At 38.5% G+C, this 16,976-nt stretch overlaps 5 protein-coding genes across 10 annotated transcripts; 4 read left to right on the top strand and 1 right to left on the bottom strand.

Annotated features, from left to right (window-relative positions):
- The first annotated feature begins 2,395 nt into the window (after positions 1–2,395).
- LOC17896795 lies at positions 2,396–4,687 on the top strand. Of its 2 annotated transcripts, none has more exons than XM_006303295.2 (7): positions 2,396–2,788; positions 3,288–3,407; positions 3,508–3,639; positions 3,730–3,868; positions 3,963–4,094; positions 4,187–4,277; positions 4,395–4,687. In XM_006303295.2, exons 3-7 carry the CDS (start codon positions 3,551–3,553, stop codon positions 4,535–4,537), a joined length of 594 nt encoding a protein of 197 aa, XP_006303357.1. In that variant the 5' UTR covers positions 2,396–2,788; positions 3,288–3,407; positions 3,508–3,550; the 3' UTR covers positions 4,538–4,687. The 2 variants fall into 2 exon arrangements, with proteins under 2 accessions (XP_006303357.1, XP_023645502.1); XM_023789734.1 differs by having other exon boundaries at positions 2,399–2,788; positions 3,541–3,639.
- A 244-nt stretch (positions 4,688–4,931) lies between these two features.
- LOC17900505 (RNA-binding protein 24) lies at positions 4,932–8,465 on the top strand. Its single transcript, XM_006305458.2, has 7 exons — positions 4,932–5,851; positions 6,201–6,345; positions 6,477–6,603; positions 7,184–7,226; positions 7,323–7,635; positions 7,727–7,851; positions 7,935–8,465. Exons 1-5 carry the CDS (start codon positions 5,642–5,644, stop codon positions 7,620–7,622), a joined length of 825 nt encoding a protein of 274 aa, XP_006305520.1. The 5' UTR covers positions 4,932–5,641; the 3' UTR covers positions 7,623–7,635; positions 7,727–7,851; positions 7,935–8,465.
- A 331-nt stretch (positions 8,466–8,796) lies between these two features.
- Positions 8,797–11,332, top strand: LOC17897953 (increased DNA methylation 3). 5 transcript variants are annotated; one of them, XM_023789799.1, is made up of 3 exons: positions 8,797–8,985; positions 9,570–10,773; positions 10,875–11,332. In XM_023789799.1, the coding sequence occupies exons 2-3, from the start codon at positions 9,609–9,611 to the stop codon at positions 11,117–11,119; spliced, it is 1,410 nt and encodes a 469-aa protein (XP_023645567.1). In that variant the 5' UTR covers positions 8,797–8,985; positions 9,570–9,608; the 3' UTR covers positions 11,120–11,332. The 5 variants fall into 5 exon arrangements, with proteins under 5 accessions (XP_023645567.1, XP_023645566.1, XP_006307427.1 ...); XM_023789798.1 differs by having other exon boundaries at positions 8,797–9,099; XM_006307365.2 differs by having other exon boundaries at positions 8,797–9,194.
- Positions 11,333–11,657: 325 nt separating this feature from the next.
- LOC17899504 (probable inorganic phosphate transporter 1-8) lies at positions 11,658–14,494 on the top strand. The gene is given in 3 exon segments (XM_006304483.2): positions 11,658–12,420; positions 13,318–14,185; positions 14,187–14,494. Coding segments are annotated over 3 exon segments (1,620 nt in total). The 5' UTR covers positions 11,658–11,731; the 3' UTR covers positions 14,250–14,494.
- A 58-nt stretch (positions 14,495–14,552) lies between these two features.
- Positions 14,553–16,097, bottom strand: LOC17898834 (cysteine protease XCP2). The gene is made up of 4 exons (XM_006305131.2): positions 15,598–16,097; positions 15,290–15,525; positions 15,055–15,195; positions 14,553–14,960 (listed from the first exon to the last, which is right to left on the bottom strand). Exons 1-4 carry the CDS (start codon positions 16,073–16,075, stop codon positions 14,745–14,747), a joined length of 1,071 nt encoding a protein of 356 aa, XP_006305193.1. The 5' UTR covers positions 16,076–16,097; the 3' UTR covers positions 14,553–14,744.
- Between the last annotated feature and the right edge of the window lie 879 nt (positions 16,098–16,976).

The following is a 16,976-nucleotide window of genomic DNA, read 5'->3' as shown; positions in this document are numbered from 1 at the left end:
CGTCAGTGAGATCCTGTCTAAATTTAAACCTCGTAAAACACACGTAATTATATACAATACTATATTAAACTAAGCTAGAAGCCTAGAACTCTTTCAATATATTTCACAAATCTAGGATCAATATTTTTACATGGTCCTATCCTTGTTCATAGTTACGTTGTTATTGTGGTAATCACTTCTGTTTTCTTTATATGTAATTATATGAAGAAGGTACATACATATATTATATAAAAGATTATTTAACTATTAGGACTTTGACTTGATATTTTTATTCTCCATAGAAAACTAAAATAAGATGAAATATGTATTTTATTGCTCCTATCAATCTGGAGAACTTACTTGGTTTCCCAAATATACCTATGATGTTACTATAAAATTAATTTTTGTATAATAATAATATTCTTTTACCAACGTAATGATCAATGGTCACAAGTTAACAAGAAGCTAGTAAAAATCAGATGATAATTAGTGGTCTCCAGACTCTCTCTACACTTATGAACTTTCTTTAAAAATAAACAAATTAAAAAAAGCAGTCGTGATCAATCAGAAAATTACGCGTCAACTTTCTCTGATAATGGCCAATCCCATTCTCACATCTTTATTTTGGCGACTTGTGATCTACCACCACCACCACCCCCCATCCACCAATTTTTAAAATTATATATTTTCGTATAAAGCACAGAGAAAGAAAACAAAACCAAGTGTCTTTTCAAAACTTAAATGCCTCTTTCATTTGTTTCTTTCTCTAGTCACATTTTGACCTTCATAGTTTATATTTGTGCAATGCACCCAAGTGATGTTTTGTGAAAAGTAAAGGAGAGAATTGATTGAGGTAAGATAATAGTGAATCATATAAAGATGATTTACTTCATTATTGAACTGAATAGAGAGAGAAAAATATGAAATAGAACTATTTAAGTAGGGGAGGGAAGCAACACCAACATGGGCAAATTGCCAATTTGGTTTAGAAATGGAGCCTACATGTATACCTGACCCCTTTTGGACTTTCTGAGTTAGTGTGTGTCCGAAGCCTTTTGGGCCCATATTCAAGGAGGTCCCTACTACACACACCCAAGGCCAAAACCAAGACAGGACAAAACACTATTCTCACAACTCGCCACGTAGATATCAACGACGTGGTCACGTGGCAAGACCGGTTTGTAACCTGATCCTCTCGTAAGGTTTTTGACGTAGGGATGTTAAAAGTTGGGTTTCTCGACGGGTACCCGAAACCCATATTTATTAATATAGGGATTTCGGACCTGTTTTCTTTTTCAGTAAAAAAAAAAAAAGTTTAAAACGGGCGAGTTCATGCCTTTTGAATATATATAGGTTGTTGTGGCAGAAGTTATGCCTTTGAAATTCTTTGCTAATGGTTCTTGTTTGAAACCCTTTTCTTGTTGATTGCTTCTCTAGGGTCTAGGGTCTCTTTCACTTTGTGACTGCTTCTCTACTTTGATTTCTTTGGCTTTGTACTATGCTGATCTCTTGTTTTACTCGGTTACTTTTTGATTAATATAGAATAAGGGTTTAATTTGCAGCTACAACACTTGTTTGCAGCTTTAATTTGTTACGCATGTGATGTGATCTCAATTGGTGTTGGTCACTTGGTCTGTTGATTTTTTTGCAGCTTGTTTTTGCAGATTCTAATAATGTCTTGGGAGTTCTTGTTTCATATTCTAATCATGCTTGTTTAGTTAAGCATGTTTTGTTTAAGTTAAGGTAGTGAAAAATGTATCATGTATTTTCAGATTTGTAGTGATGATGAAACTGTTTTGTGTTTGATTTTGTTACAATTCTTGTGTCTGGTTTGTGTTTTTAATAAGAGCATAATAAGAGCAGGAGCTTTTGTGCTAACGGGAACAACACAACAGAGAATATTCATTTGATCTGGTTTAGCAGCTGTGAGTGGCTATAACTTATGAATATAAATCGAAGCTGTTATGCTTTCTAATTATTTATTTATAATCTTCTTTCTAGTAGGATCGATACACGTTTCTGGTTTGTGTTGCTTGGTTTATTTAAGACACAAGGATTATAACTTCAGTCACTCTTGTGTTCTTAATTTCCTTTGTATTTGACGCTACCTTTTTATCGTTAACTTAAAATTGAGTTTGATGTATAGCCTGTATTTAATAAAGAAGTAATGAGTTTAGTTAAATTTATGAAACCTCACGTACCATTACCAACAGTTACATGAGTTTAGTTGAGTTATGAACGGATGTCTAAAACCGTCTTTTCATTGCTGATTTAGCTAAAGTCACTTTGACGTGTACGATCAGGATCCGTTGATACTTTACTTGCGTTTTGTCTCTACAAGCTTATAAGTGGGCCTTAATGTAGTCCAATTAAGTTATTTATAGCTCCATTAAATATAGAAGGCCCAAATCTCTTGCAGCATCGCATTTTATCGATCGAGTGGGTTCAAATCAAGCTCCGAAGTCGCCGGAATCGTGTTCCTTTTCTGGCCGTCGATCCAAGGATCACCGAGACTCTATTGTCTCCGGCGAGGTGCTTACGTGCTACGTATCTTCTTCTTCCCCTCGACTCCGACATCGATTCTACTGCTGCCATTGAAACCCATTGCCGCTTCGTCGGCCATTGTTCGCTATTGCTGCTTCGTCGGCCATTGTTCGCTATTGCTGCTTCGTCTTCCATTGTGTCGATCCCGAAGACAAACACAAACTCATCAATTTCTGTTGTTTGCATATGAGTCTTCTTTGTCCGCCATTGCTGGCCACGAATTGAGCTTTATATTGTCTATCTCGAAGTGGGCTTACGAATTTTGGTTAGTCTTCTTCTAAAATTCGACTTTTGATTCAAGCTCTTTCGTTGTTGCATTTTGGATTATGAGAATTCGATTCTGGATTCAAGCTCTTTCACTCTTGCATTTTGTTGTTGGATTCAAGCTTTTCGTTGTTGTTATAATTGTGAAAGCTTATACAAATCTCTGAGCTTTTTTGGTTACTGTAACTCTTAGCTTTTAGGGAAATTAGCTAGATTTGCAGAGTTGGGAGAAGACTAGGAGTAGCTATTAGTACGGTAGAAGAACAAGTAATGGAGTTTCGTAATGGTACTAAAGCGTCAGATTCAGACTTGTTTCTTGGTAATTAGGTTCACTGTGAGACTTAACCGACAAGCTTGGACACATTTGATTTCGTTTTGCTTAGCACTGCTGCTATTGATTTACAATGTTGAGGTCTTGAGAATAGGGTTTACAATGCTGCTGATCTTTGGTTTATGCAGTTTGTTTCACTTATAAAATTCTTCTTCTTTTGTTGACACAGCTAGAAGAAACATGGACAGCTTTTTTTACTGGAATCAGATTCGTTAAGTCTGTTTCGTTTTGGTGAGAGATCATAGCAGAACGTGATCCTTATTATAGCAGAACGACGTGTATTGCCTTGGTATGTGTTTGTGTTAGTTATGCATTTTTGCGTTGGTTTGTTATTTTGTATTCACTTCCCTCAGATCTATATGAATAGAGAGACAATTTCTTCTTCTTAGAGTGAATACCCACGGCAACATCCCTATACTCAGGACTTGTAGGATGCTCGAGTTACGTGATAGAGAATGTTGTTTGCTTATCTGTCTAATCGTCTTCATAAATATCGTGCCTTGTTACAGCCATGAGAGACTGTAAGTGTGTGTGTATTTATAAATGTTCAATTTTTGGATTCTTTATTTGTACAATAGAAATGATGTGATTACGTAATGTATATATCTTAGGTTTGATGGGAACACTTTATATGCTGGGAAGGAACTTTGGAGGGAGACATTGCCATTGCAATCTGGTTCTCGAGTTTACAAATTACAAGGGCTTAAGTCAAATTCTTGGTATGAAGTGAAGATATCATACCCAGCTTCTGTATGTCAAGATTTTGTTATCTTGTTCTTGCTTTATGTTTCCAAGTTTTCTTGTCCTTGTTGAAAAATCTCATCTTTTGTTTTGGTGATCACAGATACCGGCTTTATTTACTCTACAACTACTGAAGAACGGTGTGGTGGGTTTGAAGCTGAACCAGATGAGGAGATTACTCAACACTGAGAAATTGATGTTTAAAACCGAAACTCTTGAAGAAGCTAAGAACAAGGTATTGGCTCATCATCTTCAATCAGTTTTTACGACTTGGAAACAATCATGAGATAAAGTCCATGAGTCAATTTTTTTCTGTTTCTGATTTAGGACGGATTGTATGTTTTGGTGACGGTTGAACCTGAGGGAGTCGTGGCTATACCAAAAATCAAAGAAAGGTCCTTCATCATTTACAACATAGGCAAGCTTCTCTTTTATCCACTTGCTATCATCAATGTTTATTCTTTTCACAACATACAAGTTGTAGTGAATGAAAGTGCATCTTTTAAAGTCTGTAAACTCTCTTCGTTGGTTACAGTTTGTGAAGAACAACTCTTAGGCATCCCTTACTCAAGCTGGTCAGTGGTGGTTTTGGTAGTTTTGTGTCTCGTGGCCGCGTTGATTTTTCCCCGGATTCTCCCATCTAATCTTGTAATCAAAGATGGAGATCGTGATCGTTAAAGAATGAAGCATAGTTAATTACAGACTGATGTTTGTTCCTCACATATCTGTCTTGTTACTATATTAGCTTTTTGATGTTTGTTCATCTAATATTATTGTATCATCTTCAGTTTTTCATAGTCTCATACTCTCGTTAGAGAGACAAAACAACTGTTGCCGATGTCTCTCAACTTTTATGATTCTATATGATATTTTCTTTTAAGTATGGTCCGTCTCTTAACGCTTATCCATTTGACTTTTTCTATCCAAAATATGAAGAATTCTAAAGTATACACAACATCGCATTATCTTTTGGGAGGAGTAATTAGAAGAAGCAAACGAGATTATACAATTCTTAAAATTAAATGAAATTAGTATTAATAATACGATTTTGAGCGGGACCCATTAGTATGAGGGGGCGAAGAACAACTCTGTTCACTTTCTCTCTCTCTCTCTCTCTCTCTCGAACAATTCATGAATCACAATAATCACGCATCATCGTCTTCGTCATCACCAACTTCTTCATCATCATCAATGTCAAAATTTATACTCTTCCTTTCTATCTAAATCCCTAAATTCACTCTAATTCTTCCCTCTCTTCTCTTTTTTCACTCTTTCCCCAATGGCTTGATTCGAATTCGTCAGCGATTCGTCCTTCTCGTTTCCGTTGTTTTAATTTACCATTTGACAAACTCGCCCGTCGTTGTACCTACCGGCGGCACAGACTCTTCTCTTCTTCCCGTGGCTCATCTTTCAAAGTTTTTAAAACCCTTTTCCCCCAACTTTTTTGTTTTGGTTATTGTTCTGTTTTTTTTTCCCGGGAAATTTTATCTCTTTATTTTATTTTGCTCTGTCATGATCATTACTTGTCAAGTATGATCCTTTATTAGGTATCGTTAGGTCCGATCTCTCTCTCTTCCTCTCTCTTCCTCTTCTCTTCGCATACCCTGGTAAACCCTAGAATCTCCTCTTTCCAAATTCGATTTGTTCTGTTTTCTTCATCTTTAGGTTTAACCACCACTCAAAACTTTGTCTAGGGTTTACTGGGTCTAGTTTTAGATTCGGTCTTTTTTCCTTACTTGATTTCTACTGTAAAAAGTTTCTGTCTTTTGGTTCTAATCAATCATGGCGTATCATTCGATTCCTCCTGGCTCTGGGTTTCATTACTTGAGCTCTCCTTTTGGTGATACAACCTTTACTAAAGTCTTTGTTGGTGGCCTTGCGTGGGAGACTCAAAGCGAGACTCTTCGTCGCCATTTCGAACCATACGGTGATATCCTTGAGGCTGTCGTTATTACTGACAAGAACACTGGTCGATCCAAAGGTTATGGCTTTGTGAGTATCCTAATTTTTCTTTTGTTGATTTTTCTTCATGCTTTTATGTTTCTCGTATCTCAAGTTGTTTTATTCTGGCTGCTTGTAATGAACAACATCATCTGCTTCCATTGTATGCTTAGAGGTTATTAGGTACCTAATGTGCTTGAAAGTTATAACTATAGTGACACTTTTGGTAATTGGTAAATGATCTGCTTGGCTTTTTAGGATTACTACTTCTTTGAATAAACAAAAAGAAGTTGAATTCGAGATCCAGAGACTCCCTTTCTAGACTAACATTTCTGTTTGTTTATGTTCATGATTGTATAGTGACTCATTGCTATGTTTATGATTTTTATGGAGGATTTAGGTGACTTTTAGAGATCCAGAGGCTGCTAGGAGAGCCTGTGTCGACCCAACACCTATTATAGATGGCAGACGCGCCAATTGCAATCTCGCTTCTATCGGGAGACCTCGGCCCCCTATGCAATATGCCATGATACCCAATTTTCCTGGTCAGTCTCGCTTCAGTATTCATCTATTTATTTTCTTCTCATTACTTACAGAAACCTTTATAATTTCAATTTTCGATGGATTGTGACGGTGTAAACCTTTAATTATTGCATTGTTTACCTTTTTTGGTTAGGGCGGATAAGACCTGCTTCCCCATATGTTGGAAGTGTGCAGAGTCCTCGCGGTTCACTTTTTGGAAGCCATCCGTATCAGCAACCACCTGCTTATAACTACCAACAAGGATTGGTGTACCCTTATGGGTGAGTTGCGCAATTTGAAGCTCACAAAATTGCGTTAAATCTGCTATAACATACATACTGTGACAAGCGTATCAGTTCTAAATTCAACTTGCTAGTCTATCTCACAAAGGTTGAACATTTGTTCAATCACTCTGAATAAGTGGCATTTACCAATCACAGCATGCCCAGTCACTTAGATATTCTGTCGAGCTAGGGGTTAATGATAGTTATCTTCTGCCACTTAGGGTCTTGTGTGTAGCACTATGATGTGACATGTTGTGATTGGTAACTTGCAGGAACCCAAAATATAATCGCAGAGGATATGTGGCTGAACTCAATTTATTTTGAACAGGCAAGGTCATGAAATGTTTTTGGAGTTTGATAGGTCTTAAATGATCTAATTTTCCGGAATGGACATTTTGGAGTAGACCTTTAGGTTTTTTTCCCTTAGCTTAGCACCTTCCCCTTCATAGTATAATGTTCTTTAGCCATTGATGTATAATTGCTACTCCTCTTATATGTATTCTCTTAAAGAGTGTCTAGGAAAATACCATACTCATCTGTATCTAATATTAGTTGCTCTTTTTTTGTGTTCTTTCAGGGTTGCACCATATGGACCTGACTACATGTACTCACAGGCTCAGGTAGGCGTCTGAATATGCTGCTGTCCTTACTTTCTTTTTGTATTTTAAACTGTTATGATTTTAGTTATAAAATCATGTCTCCTCATGGTGTTGTAGGGATTTTATGGTCCTTACATGGGTCAACAGTACCTTCAGGTTTATGGACTACCTGGTGGAGTTAACTCACCAGGGTATCAATACGGGCAATTGAGCCAGACTATTCCCGGTGGCCACGGTTATGCAGCAGTTCAGGGTTATTCACATCCAGGAAGTCATGTTCCGCAGCTTAGTGGCACTTCACCTATGTCTGCTATTCAATCTCCATATCCTTCAGCTTCAGCTCCAACGCAGCAACGTATCATCGTCCAGACTCCACAGTATATGCATAGTAGCGGTTCTGATCAAACAACAGGGTGAAGAATCGATCAACGTAAGCCATTTTGGACTTTTTTGGGTAGAAATTGGATAGGAGATGATACTCACTTACATACAGTACATTGATGTTATTTGTTGGGTTTCAGTTAAGTAACCCTTGAAGACTTCAGAAAAGGGAAAACAAATAAGGACAACAACGTAAAAGCTACTCTGAGTATTGGCAGGCTTACCTGTTTAAGCTTAGCAAATTATTTATTTTTGCATTCTAGAGGTAAGGTTTGGTACATTAGGTGACTTTTTTAGTTTCAGTACTTGCAAATAATTTTCAGACTCACCACTTTACCGCTGTTACAGGTAATAAGTAGTTCTTGCTCACTGAAGAAGTAAAGAAAGGATTGTTCTTGGGAAAGCGGATGGAGGACAAAGAACCATGGAAGAAGTTTCAGGGGTTGTGCTTCTGTTTTAGTAAACCTCTCATCATCATGTGTATATAGCCACGAAAAGCTTGCTGCCATAAACAATGTGAAACAAGGGTTTTCACGGTAAACTGGTAGGAGTAAGTTTGGTGTATAAAGAAAGTGCATAACAGATACAGACGCATATAGAATGGTGGAATCAAAATCTGATTCTTTTGGTAGTTAAAGTAGTCATGTTACTAAACACTCTCTTAAGGCATAGGGGTGTTAGTAAAGATTATAAGGTAGATTCTTATGTCCCTTTAAAGTCGAGTCCTCTGCATTGTAAGTAAAGAAATGAATTGATTATTGTGTTAGCGTAGCTTCTTGTCTGTACATATATTTTTAGCTCAAGGATTCTTCTCTTGTCCATGTCTGTACAGAGTTTTAGACTGATAAATTAATCTGATAATAAAATCCTACTTTATCATTTGAGGTTATTGAGGTACTCAACAAATCCATGGATCCATATGATTTGGTTTAGATAATACCATTATGGAAAATATTTAATGATAGTACATATATCGAGGTAATGACTAATGGGCCTTTCGGGGGGGGGGGGGCTGAATAAAAGCCCAAAAGGAACGAGACGGCACGTGGTGAGCGAGGTGGACAAGTGATGCCTCCAAATGCGGTTATTAGCGGGACCCACGTGGTAGCCACGTGTAACGAGGAGAAGGACCCCATCCCCTTTGCATTTTTCCCCCACCCAAAAATTGATATGCAGCAGTCAGCAGCACACAAAAAACCAAAAAAAAAAATCTCTCTTCTTCTTCTTCCTCCTCCCCCAAGCTTAGAAGCAAGCATCGCGACAAAATCAAAGGGACCGAGAGAAAGCTCACATTTTTGATCGTTTCCCTCTGATGTTTAGTTCCGGGTTTCTTCTCGTTTTCTCAGTGACATGCCGATTGCAATGTTGGCTTGATTTTCACAAATCGATTGTCTTTTAAGTAGGAGTTTGAAAATTGCAGAAACCCTTTTTGATCTTCTGTGTTGTGTGTATTTGTGAACAATGTGGGTTCGATTCTTGCGATAGAAGAGTACCAACACTGTCTTCTTCAAGCGTAATGGACCTTTGACATTTTAATGAAAATTTTGTTTTTGCTTTGAACTAGCTACTTGAATGGGTTTCTGCTTTCTGCTTTTATGGCCTCACTGGGTAAAAATTGGATTTATTTATTTATTTTTTATTTTTTTTGGCAAATTGTTGATTATGTAGGAGAGCTTCTAAAAAGTCATCAGATTAGCTTTCTCACAATTTCTTTGAGATTCAGTGTCCTTCTTAGTTAGATTTTTCTGTTAAATAAGTGAAAATTTTATTAGGATTTGAATTATGTTTACTCCCTAGTAATGATTAGACAAAATATGGTAGTCACTGTTCAAAAGATTTTAACTTAAAAAGTTGGAAATTTATATAAGCTATATATGACTGAATCTTGAGAGACACTCAATTTATTTCATGTGACTACATTTTGGGAATGTCCTTGTTGCTTCCATATATGTGACACTGCTGCCACTTTCATCTGTAATGCAGGTTCATTGATATCTAACCCCATTTGCTGGAACCGAAGACATGAGTCTGTGTAGCGATGGATTATCGGAAGATCAGTACTTCTTGGTTAACTTCATCATGAGCAATTATCTGGGTCCTGATGTGTATTCTGATAACCCGAGATGTTCAGCTTCTCAGAGATTAGCTAAAGGTTTACCACCTTACACTTTGATGCACGTTGGATCTTCCTCTCTCACTGTCGCGCAGCTACAGAACCTCTACTATAACGTACTGAGAAACGCCAAGTCCAGCCTCCTTCTCCATCCGGACATGATCTATATGTATCTCAAGGGATATCTACCTATGGAACCCATTGGAAAGTTTCCTCAGTTCACATCTTTTTTCCCCATGAATCTTCACCAGCAGAAAAGGTATTCCCAGAGCCACGAGATTGTGAAAGGGATTGTTGTTATCGATGACCCTGCAGTGGACTTCATAAGCAAGGAAACACTTCAAAGATTCAGATCCTTGTCGCATTTGAACGACCTGAAAATCGATAGAGTCATGTCTTTATCTCCTCGGCGTGTGCTACTGGATGAGAGCCTGGAAATGGAGCAGGACTGTTCAAGAAATGGGGAAGCGACATCTAATGGACTTCTCAGTAGTGAAGACTACAATTCATCTGGAGAGCCTCGGGAAACGTGCGAGCGGAAGAAAGAGGAAGAAGCAGTTGTTAGTTGCCTGATCAATAAACCAGTTGGACTTTCGGTGGACATACCAGAAAGCCAGGGAGTGGTGCAGGATTTCTCAAGAAACGAAGGAACAGTATCCAATGGAATTGTCTCTGACCAAGACTTCTACTCATTTGTAGAGCTTCGAGAAACATGCAAGCGAAAGAAAGAGGAAGAAGAAGCAGTTGTTGGTCTTGCTGTTTCTGGAGTGAGTAAAACCCCTGAAAGATTTAAGGAGACATACCAGAGAAAACGGTTCAAGAACTCACCAAAAAAGGTAACAAACAAGAATGGCGAAGCTCTTATGGAAAGAGATCAAACAGATAAACCCACCAGTCAGGCAGTTTTACCTGCTCCTCCTGTCATGAAGGAACGTGATGCAGAAGCATCGATTGTCACTACCGGAACAGCCAGTAAACAAAAGCTAGGACCATCTGTTGGTGTTGTTGACATTGGTGTCAATAAAGTTGCTTACTTCTTTCAAGTTGCTTTGCCTGGTGTCCGCAAAGATTACGGTATAGTCATGCTTTGTTGCCCCATTTAACTATTTCCATAGGTCTCATCGGGTCTAAGTCATGAACACATGCATGAATTGGGTTGGTCATTTTGTGTGCAGGTGAATTCAGCTGTGAGATTGAATCAGATGGTAAGGTGATAATTGAGGGATCTACTACGACAGGCGAGAAAACGATCAAGAGGCATTCTCGGGTTTTCGAGATGAATATCCGGAAGCTGAGTCCCCCTGGACCGTTCAAGCTGTGCTTTAGCCTCCCAGGACCAGTTGATCCGCGGCTATTCTCTCCTAATTTCCGATCAGATGGTATCTTCGAGGCTGTCATCATCAGACACAAAAACTCCTAACTAAACCGGAGGTTCCTAAAAGTACGAGGTCTCTGTAAATCTTTATGTTAATGGATACAGAAGGTAGGCCAATCAAACCGCATGTAAGGACAGATCATTCACCCTAAGGTTATCTTTTAGGACATGACACCATCGATTTTTGCTTGCTCATCAACTGATCATCTTTTAAGATTGTGTCTTAAACTCACCGAAGCAGTAATTTTGTTACTTACATCTCTTCTCGATAAGTGAATTAAGCCAAAACCAACCGTATCAACCCGAGTAGTAATATGTATAATCAGGTTTGACTTGGTTACTAATTCTAATTGCTTGAAAATTTTCAAACAGTATGATGTTGTGTACCCATCGTGACAACATAAATAGAAAAGGATCGCATTGTAAAAAACTGACCAAGTCTTCCTCGGAGTCAAATCTTAAGCATATTCCATGCTCATAGAAATAAACTAATGAAAAAACACACTTGTTAAATCGTTATAAGAATCATTGTTATGTTTCACTCTGGTCTTCCATGAACTCCAAATCTCGATATACAAAACCAAAAGAAAGAAAAGAAAAGAAAGGAGTAAAGCTCTGGATTCAGAATCACAGAGAGTGGAGAAGAAGAAAGCAACGATGGCAATAAAGATATTGTCGTCGCTCGATGCAGCTCGAATACAGTGGTACCATTTCAAAGCGATCATAGTCGCAGGAATGGGTCTCTTCACCGACGCATACGATCTTTTCTGCATCGCACCGGTCATGAAAATGATTAGCCATGTTTACTACAACGGCGACTCAATCAACACAGCCGTTCTTTCGACTTCTTACGCCATCGCTCTACTAGGCACAGCCACAGGTCAAATCATCTTCGGTTACCTTGGTGACCGGGTCGGTCGTCGCCGAGTCTACGGACTCTGTTTAGTCATCATGATCCTTAGCTCCTTCGGCTGTGGCTTCTCCGTGTGCACGACTCGTCGGTCTTGTGTTATGGTTAGCCTCGGTTTTTTCCGGTTTATTCTTGGTTTGGGTATCGGTGGTGATTACCCGCTTTCCGCTACCATCATGTCGGAGTTTTCGAATAAGAGAACTCGTGGCGCGTTTATAGCTGCCGTGTTCTCGATGCAAGGGCTGGGGATTTTGGTCAGCTCTGCCGTGACCATGGCTGTTTGCGTGGCGTTTAAGAACGGCGGAGGTGGTGGGTTTGAGATGGATGCGACGGCTCCGGCCGAAGCTGACGTGGCGTGGAGACTTATACTTATGATCGGTGCTCTTCCCGCTGCATTGACGTTTTATTGGCGCATGTTGATGCCTGAAACCGCAAGGTCCGTCCATCTTCTTTTTTCTTTCGTGATAATTAATTAGTATCATTATTGTTTACTCCATAATTTTGCCAATCACAAATCAGTAAGGACGTAATGCAGGACGTTCTTCTCGCACTATATATTTTTATTTGCTAAAAGCTACTAGATTTGATCGTTGTATTGAATAAAATTACATTAGTATAATTATTACAAAACACAGTTGTCTTGATGTTTTGATGACTGAAGGAACGCATTTGTCACCCATACATTTGACTTAGAGAACGAATATCATTATTTCTTTGTTAATAGTTTGAGTATGCTCTTCTCTAGTTGTATACTATATACATGTTATGTTATTTCAACCAAGAAGAACAAGATTAACATCTACTAACTAGTAAGTAATTTGACGTAATTAAAACGAATATTCTTTTCATATAATGGTTCTGATCACACACATACTTGTATTTAATATTAGATTCCTTAAAACATATTAATTATTACTTTGATTGTATAATTAAATAGCTATCTAGCTAGGTTTGTATCACTTATTTGAGGGTTACAAATTAGTACTAGTTTATTTTTCAAAGAAGTCATTGACTTTTGGAGGGATATTGCTAGATAGCATAACACTATGGTATATACCTTTATACGCCTCCTGTCCTTGCGCATTCATTATTCAACATTAGCCATTCCAAGTTTTTCCACCAATCATTCATTTATTTTATTTTTAACTAATACAAATTTTTTATTCGGTCATCTATATTATTATATCTACCTCAGGTAATCACCGTATCAGCTCCAGCTAATGAAGCGAGTTAATTAAATTATCCTCACACGTACTCTTTCCTAGCTTAAGGAGTCAATTAAATCGATATCGTAAAATTTTCGTTTAATTAAAATGAGTACTCATGCATGCAGATATACAGCACTTGTGGAAAACAATATCGTCCAAGCAGCAAAAGACATGCAAAGAGTCATGTCGATATCTCATATCTCAGACGAAACCACAACGGAGACACCATATCTACCGCCGCCGGCTTCATACAAACTCTTTTCTCGTCGCTTCCTCAGCCTCCACGGCCGGGACCTATTTGCAGCCTCCGTTAATTGGTTCCTAGTAGATGTCGTCTTTTACACAAGCAACCTCCTCCTCTCTCAAATCTTCAGTCACTATTCCGATACACCTTCTTCCTCTGCCGCAGAGAACGTCTATGACGCAGCCTTCGAAGTGGCGGAATTAGGAGCCATCATTGCGGCTTGTTCAACCATTCCCGGTTACTGGTTCACAGTTTACTTCATCGACAAGATAGGTCGTGTCAAAATCCAGATGATGGGGTTTTTCTTCATGGCCGTTCTTTATTTAGTCGCGGGTATTCCGTACAGTTGGTATTGGTCAAAGCATGAGCAGAATAAGAAAGGCTTTATGGTTCTCTACGGTTTGGTTTTCTTCTTTTGCAACTTTGGCCCCAACACTACCACTTTTATTATTCCCGCGGAGCTGTTCCCGGCTAGGTTTAGGTCTACTTGTCATGGAATATCCGGTGCCGTGGGTAAGCTTGGGGCTATCGTGGGCACTGTTGGGTTCTTGTGGGCTACCAAGAAGATGGACGGAGATGATATAAACCAGGCTTATCCCGAAGTGAACCGTATGCGAATTGCTTTTTTGATACTTGGTGGCGTTTGCATTGCTGGAATCTTTGTGACGTATTTCTTCACCAAGGAGACTATGGGAAGATCTTTAGAGGATAACGAGCATGAACAATATAATAATGATCATGAGGGCGCCCGAGAATGAGCCACAGATTGTTCACGGGCAATCCCCGGCGAGCACTTTGCTTCAGACACAATGATGATCAAGATCAAGTTCGAACAAAGGAACACCACATTCATTAATGTTTATTTCTGCTTATGGCTTGTAGGTTTTTTTTTTATGTCTTACTTGAGTTTTTTTTTTCTGTATACTTAAACTGTTTAATCCACGTTTTCTTTGTTTTCTTTGTTTTCTTTGTTTTCTTTGTTTTCTTTAATTTACTTCTAACCTAGAATTCGAAACTTTTTAATTACTTTAATGCTTCGTTGTTTATTCTTTTCTTCTATCATCATTAATATATTAAGCTCTGACTTCATTTCTTCTTACTTATTAGGACTAGAAATTTAGGTAGAAACTTGTTGATTCTCTGCTACTTATATATAGATATTATTTTCACATGGTTGTTACAAGGCTTCAATTGATAAATCAAAAGAGAGAAAAGACAGACAGTATAGTATCATAACAACAAGAATTATGCATGTAGATACGATCGAAGATGATGATCAAATGAAGATAAGAGAGAATGATATGGTGATCACTTAGTCTTGGTGGGGAAAGAAGCCATCTTGTTGATACCACAGAGACCCTCTGGTTTCCCAGTGTTCCTCTTCAACCTGATGTAACCTTTCTCTCCCCATTTTGGTCCCCAAGAATTCCTCACGATGATGTAATCTGAACCCTTGCTTGATCCATACCCAACCGCAGCCACACCATGGTCTAGGTCAACCCCGCACCGCCCATCAAACACGCCCTTCATATAGAAAAAAAAACACAATGATTCAAACCTCAGGGAGATTGTATAATTAAACCGAATCAAGAAATTTGTATGTTAATATTGTACTTACGCCGCTGTAGAACTGGAACTCTCTACCAGAGGCGTCAATGGCGACACTGAGAGGCTGATGGGCCAATGCCTTCAAGAGGCTCTTCTCGTCATTCGTAGGCACATCTTGGTGTCCAGTAATGGTTACAGTTTCAGATTCATCCTGTTTAGAAAACAGAGAGGGTTAAAATCGGACCAACTTAAATATTATTATGTTTTTAAGTTTCATCTTTGTTTTTTCCGCATTTTACTAAAACCTTTTGCATCTCGCAAGTGCCTTCTTCCATAGAGTAAGGATAGTCCACTTCCTTGCGTAGACCTCCGTTTTTAACAATGTACTCAAAAGCATAGTCCATGAGACCACCGTTGCAACCATTGTTGTAGGTCGTGTCACAGTCTATGAGTTCTTGTTCAGACAATGTTGTCAAGTTTCCTGTCACAATCTTGTTAATACCTTCCACCGCAGCGACGGTTGAAAACGCCCAACAACTTCCTGTGAAACAATATTTTATTTAGCCCAAGAATCGGAAGTTTAACACATCAGAGACCAAGATATTAGATTCACCGCAAGAGCCCTGGTTCTTAACATCAGTCACAGCTCCTTTCTTTCTCCAGTCAACAGATCTAGGCAGAGATTCTACGTCCTTATAAGCAAACTCCTCATAAGATCTTTCATCATTGCGTCTCACTATATCAGTCTTGAGCCCTAAATACATTTTCTTGAACTCTTCGTGGCTCAAATCCGAAAACTCGTTAAGACCGAGCCAGTAGCTTTTCACTTTCTTGTTAGTCTCATCGATGTGCTTCAGATTATCCTTGAAAACTTCGAACCTAAGCAACTTCTCTTCAACTGTTTCATAAGCTTTCTCGAAGTTGGAGAGCCAGTTCTCGAAGAGTTCGATGAGTTTGTCATGAGATTCCAAATCCTCGGGAGAATATCCGACGATGGAGTAATCGTGGGAAGCAGCGAAAGAGAGGGAGAGAGATGCAGCGGATAAGGCAAGAACAAAACAGAGGATTCTTGAAGGCGAAGAGAGAGCCATTTTGGTTTAACTGATTTTTGGTAAGTTGATATGGATAGAGTGATATGAAGAGAAGAGTTTGTTTATATAGGCTGGAGATTGGTGAGAGGTCGCTCTTTTTGCTTTAGAGTAAAGTTGTCTAACATCTGAATCATGTGTAAAGTCTGTGACTCTGTGTCTTTAAGCTTAGTTTTGTCTTCCTTGAGGTTACTTTGACTCCAAGCAATATATCCCTTAGTTTATTTAGTTCTCTGCAGAACCAGAAGCCTCTACCTCAGCCAGTGGGAACCATATAAGAGAGGCCTGTATGATTGATGATATATGATCTTACTCCTAAATAAGCCCATACCGAGCCCACATATATATAGAAAGGATATATTGATATATTCAGATGATAAGATGCAACCTCGATATCTCTCACCAATAAGGAAGCCCAAATACTAAGTTAACTAATGAAATATTGTGAATAATGGGTACGCAATGCAACTTCACCATGTCTCGAAATCACCATTCCTATTGTGGGCACTTTTAAAATTAAACAATATGAAAATAAGGATTTTTTTGGCTTAGTGCAAGGTTTCAGTATTCTCTACAAGTTGGTATCAGAACACAAAATGTTTCATGTGCCTGAACAACACGCCGTTCTAGCCTTTTCCCTTTCATGGGAGTGGTCAAAAGTAGGATAATAATCAATGTAGCATTGGTCTGGTCTAGTAGGCTTTAACGTTAGCATGTCAAGCTCTATTGAATGATAGTCTTAATAGGTAGGATAGGAACAAAGGCTCTAATTTTTGTTTATCGATGTCATAGTTGTTAGCTCTTCTTTTATTAACCTTTTTAAACTGTTTAGACGTAATTAATTCTTGATCATACTATATAAAATTCATAAAACATGAGATCACAGTGAAGTGTATTTCGTTGG

The sequence above is a fragment of the Capsella rubella genome, unplaced genomic scaffold, assembly GCF_000375325.1.
Source record: "Capsella rubella cultivar Monte Gargano unplaced genomic scaffold, Caprub1_0 scaffold_1, whole genome shotgun sequence".
Classification (NCBI taxonomy): Eukaryota; Viridiplantae; Streptophyta; class Magnoliopsida; order Brassicales; family Brassicaceae; genus Capsella; species Capsella rubella.
This window is presented reverse-complemented; position numbering and strand designations above follow the sequence as displayed.

Bases quoted from the DNA above. Each gene is read 5' to 3' on its own strand.
- LOC17896795 (XM_006303295.2), top strand. From the start codon at position 3,551: ATGCTCGAGTTACGTGATAGAGAATGTTGTTTGCTTATCTGTCTAATC. The intron at 3,640-3,729 runs GTAAGTGTGTGT...TATATATCTTAG, and splicing joins TGTTACAGCCATGAGAGACT to GTTTGATGGGAACACTTTAT. The intron at 3,869-3,962 runs GTATGTCAAGAT...TGGTGATCACAG, and splicing joins AGATATCATACCCAGCTTCT to ATACCGGCTTTATTTACTCT.
- LOC17900505 (XM_006305458.2), top strand. From the start codon at position 5,642: ATGGCGTATCATTCGATTCCTCCTGGCTCTGGGTTTCATTACTTGAGC. The intron at 6,604-7,183 runs GTGAGTTGCGCA...GTGTTCTTTCAG, and splicing joins GGATTGGTGTACCCTTATGG to GGTTGCACCATATGGACCTG. The intron at 7,227-7,322 runs GTAGGCGTCTGA...ATGGTGTTGTAG, and splicing joins ACATGTACTCACAGGCTCAG to GGATTTTATGGTCCTTACAT.
- LOC17897953 (XM_023789799.1), top strand. From the start codon at position 9,609: ATGAGTCTGTGTAGCGATGGATTATCGGAAGATCAGTACTTCTTGGTT. The intron at 10,774-10,874 runs GTATAGTCATGC...TTTTGTGTGCAG, and splicing joins TGGTGTCCGCAAAGATTACG to GTGAATTCAGCTGTGAGATT.
- LOC17898834 (XM_006305131.2), bottom strand. From the start codon at position 16,075: ATGGCTCTCTCTTCGCCTTCAAGAATCCTCTGTTTTGTTCTTGCCTTA. The intron at 15,526-15,597 runs GTGAATCTAATA...ATTGTTTCACAG, and splicing joins TAAGAACCAGGGCTCTTGCG to GAAGTTGTTGGGCGTTTTCA. The intron at 14,961-15,054 runs GTAAGTACAATA...TTCTATATGAAG, and splicing joins AGTTCCAGTTCTACAGCGGC to GGCGTGTTTGATGGGCGGTG.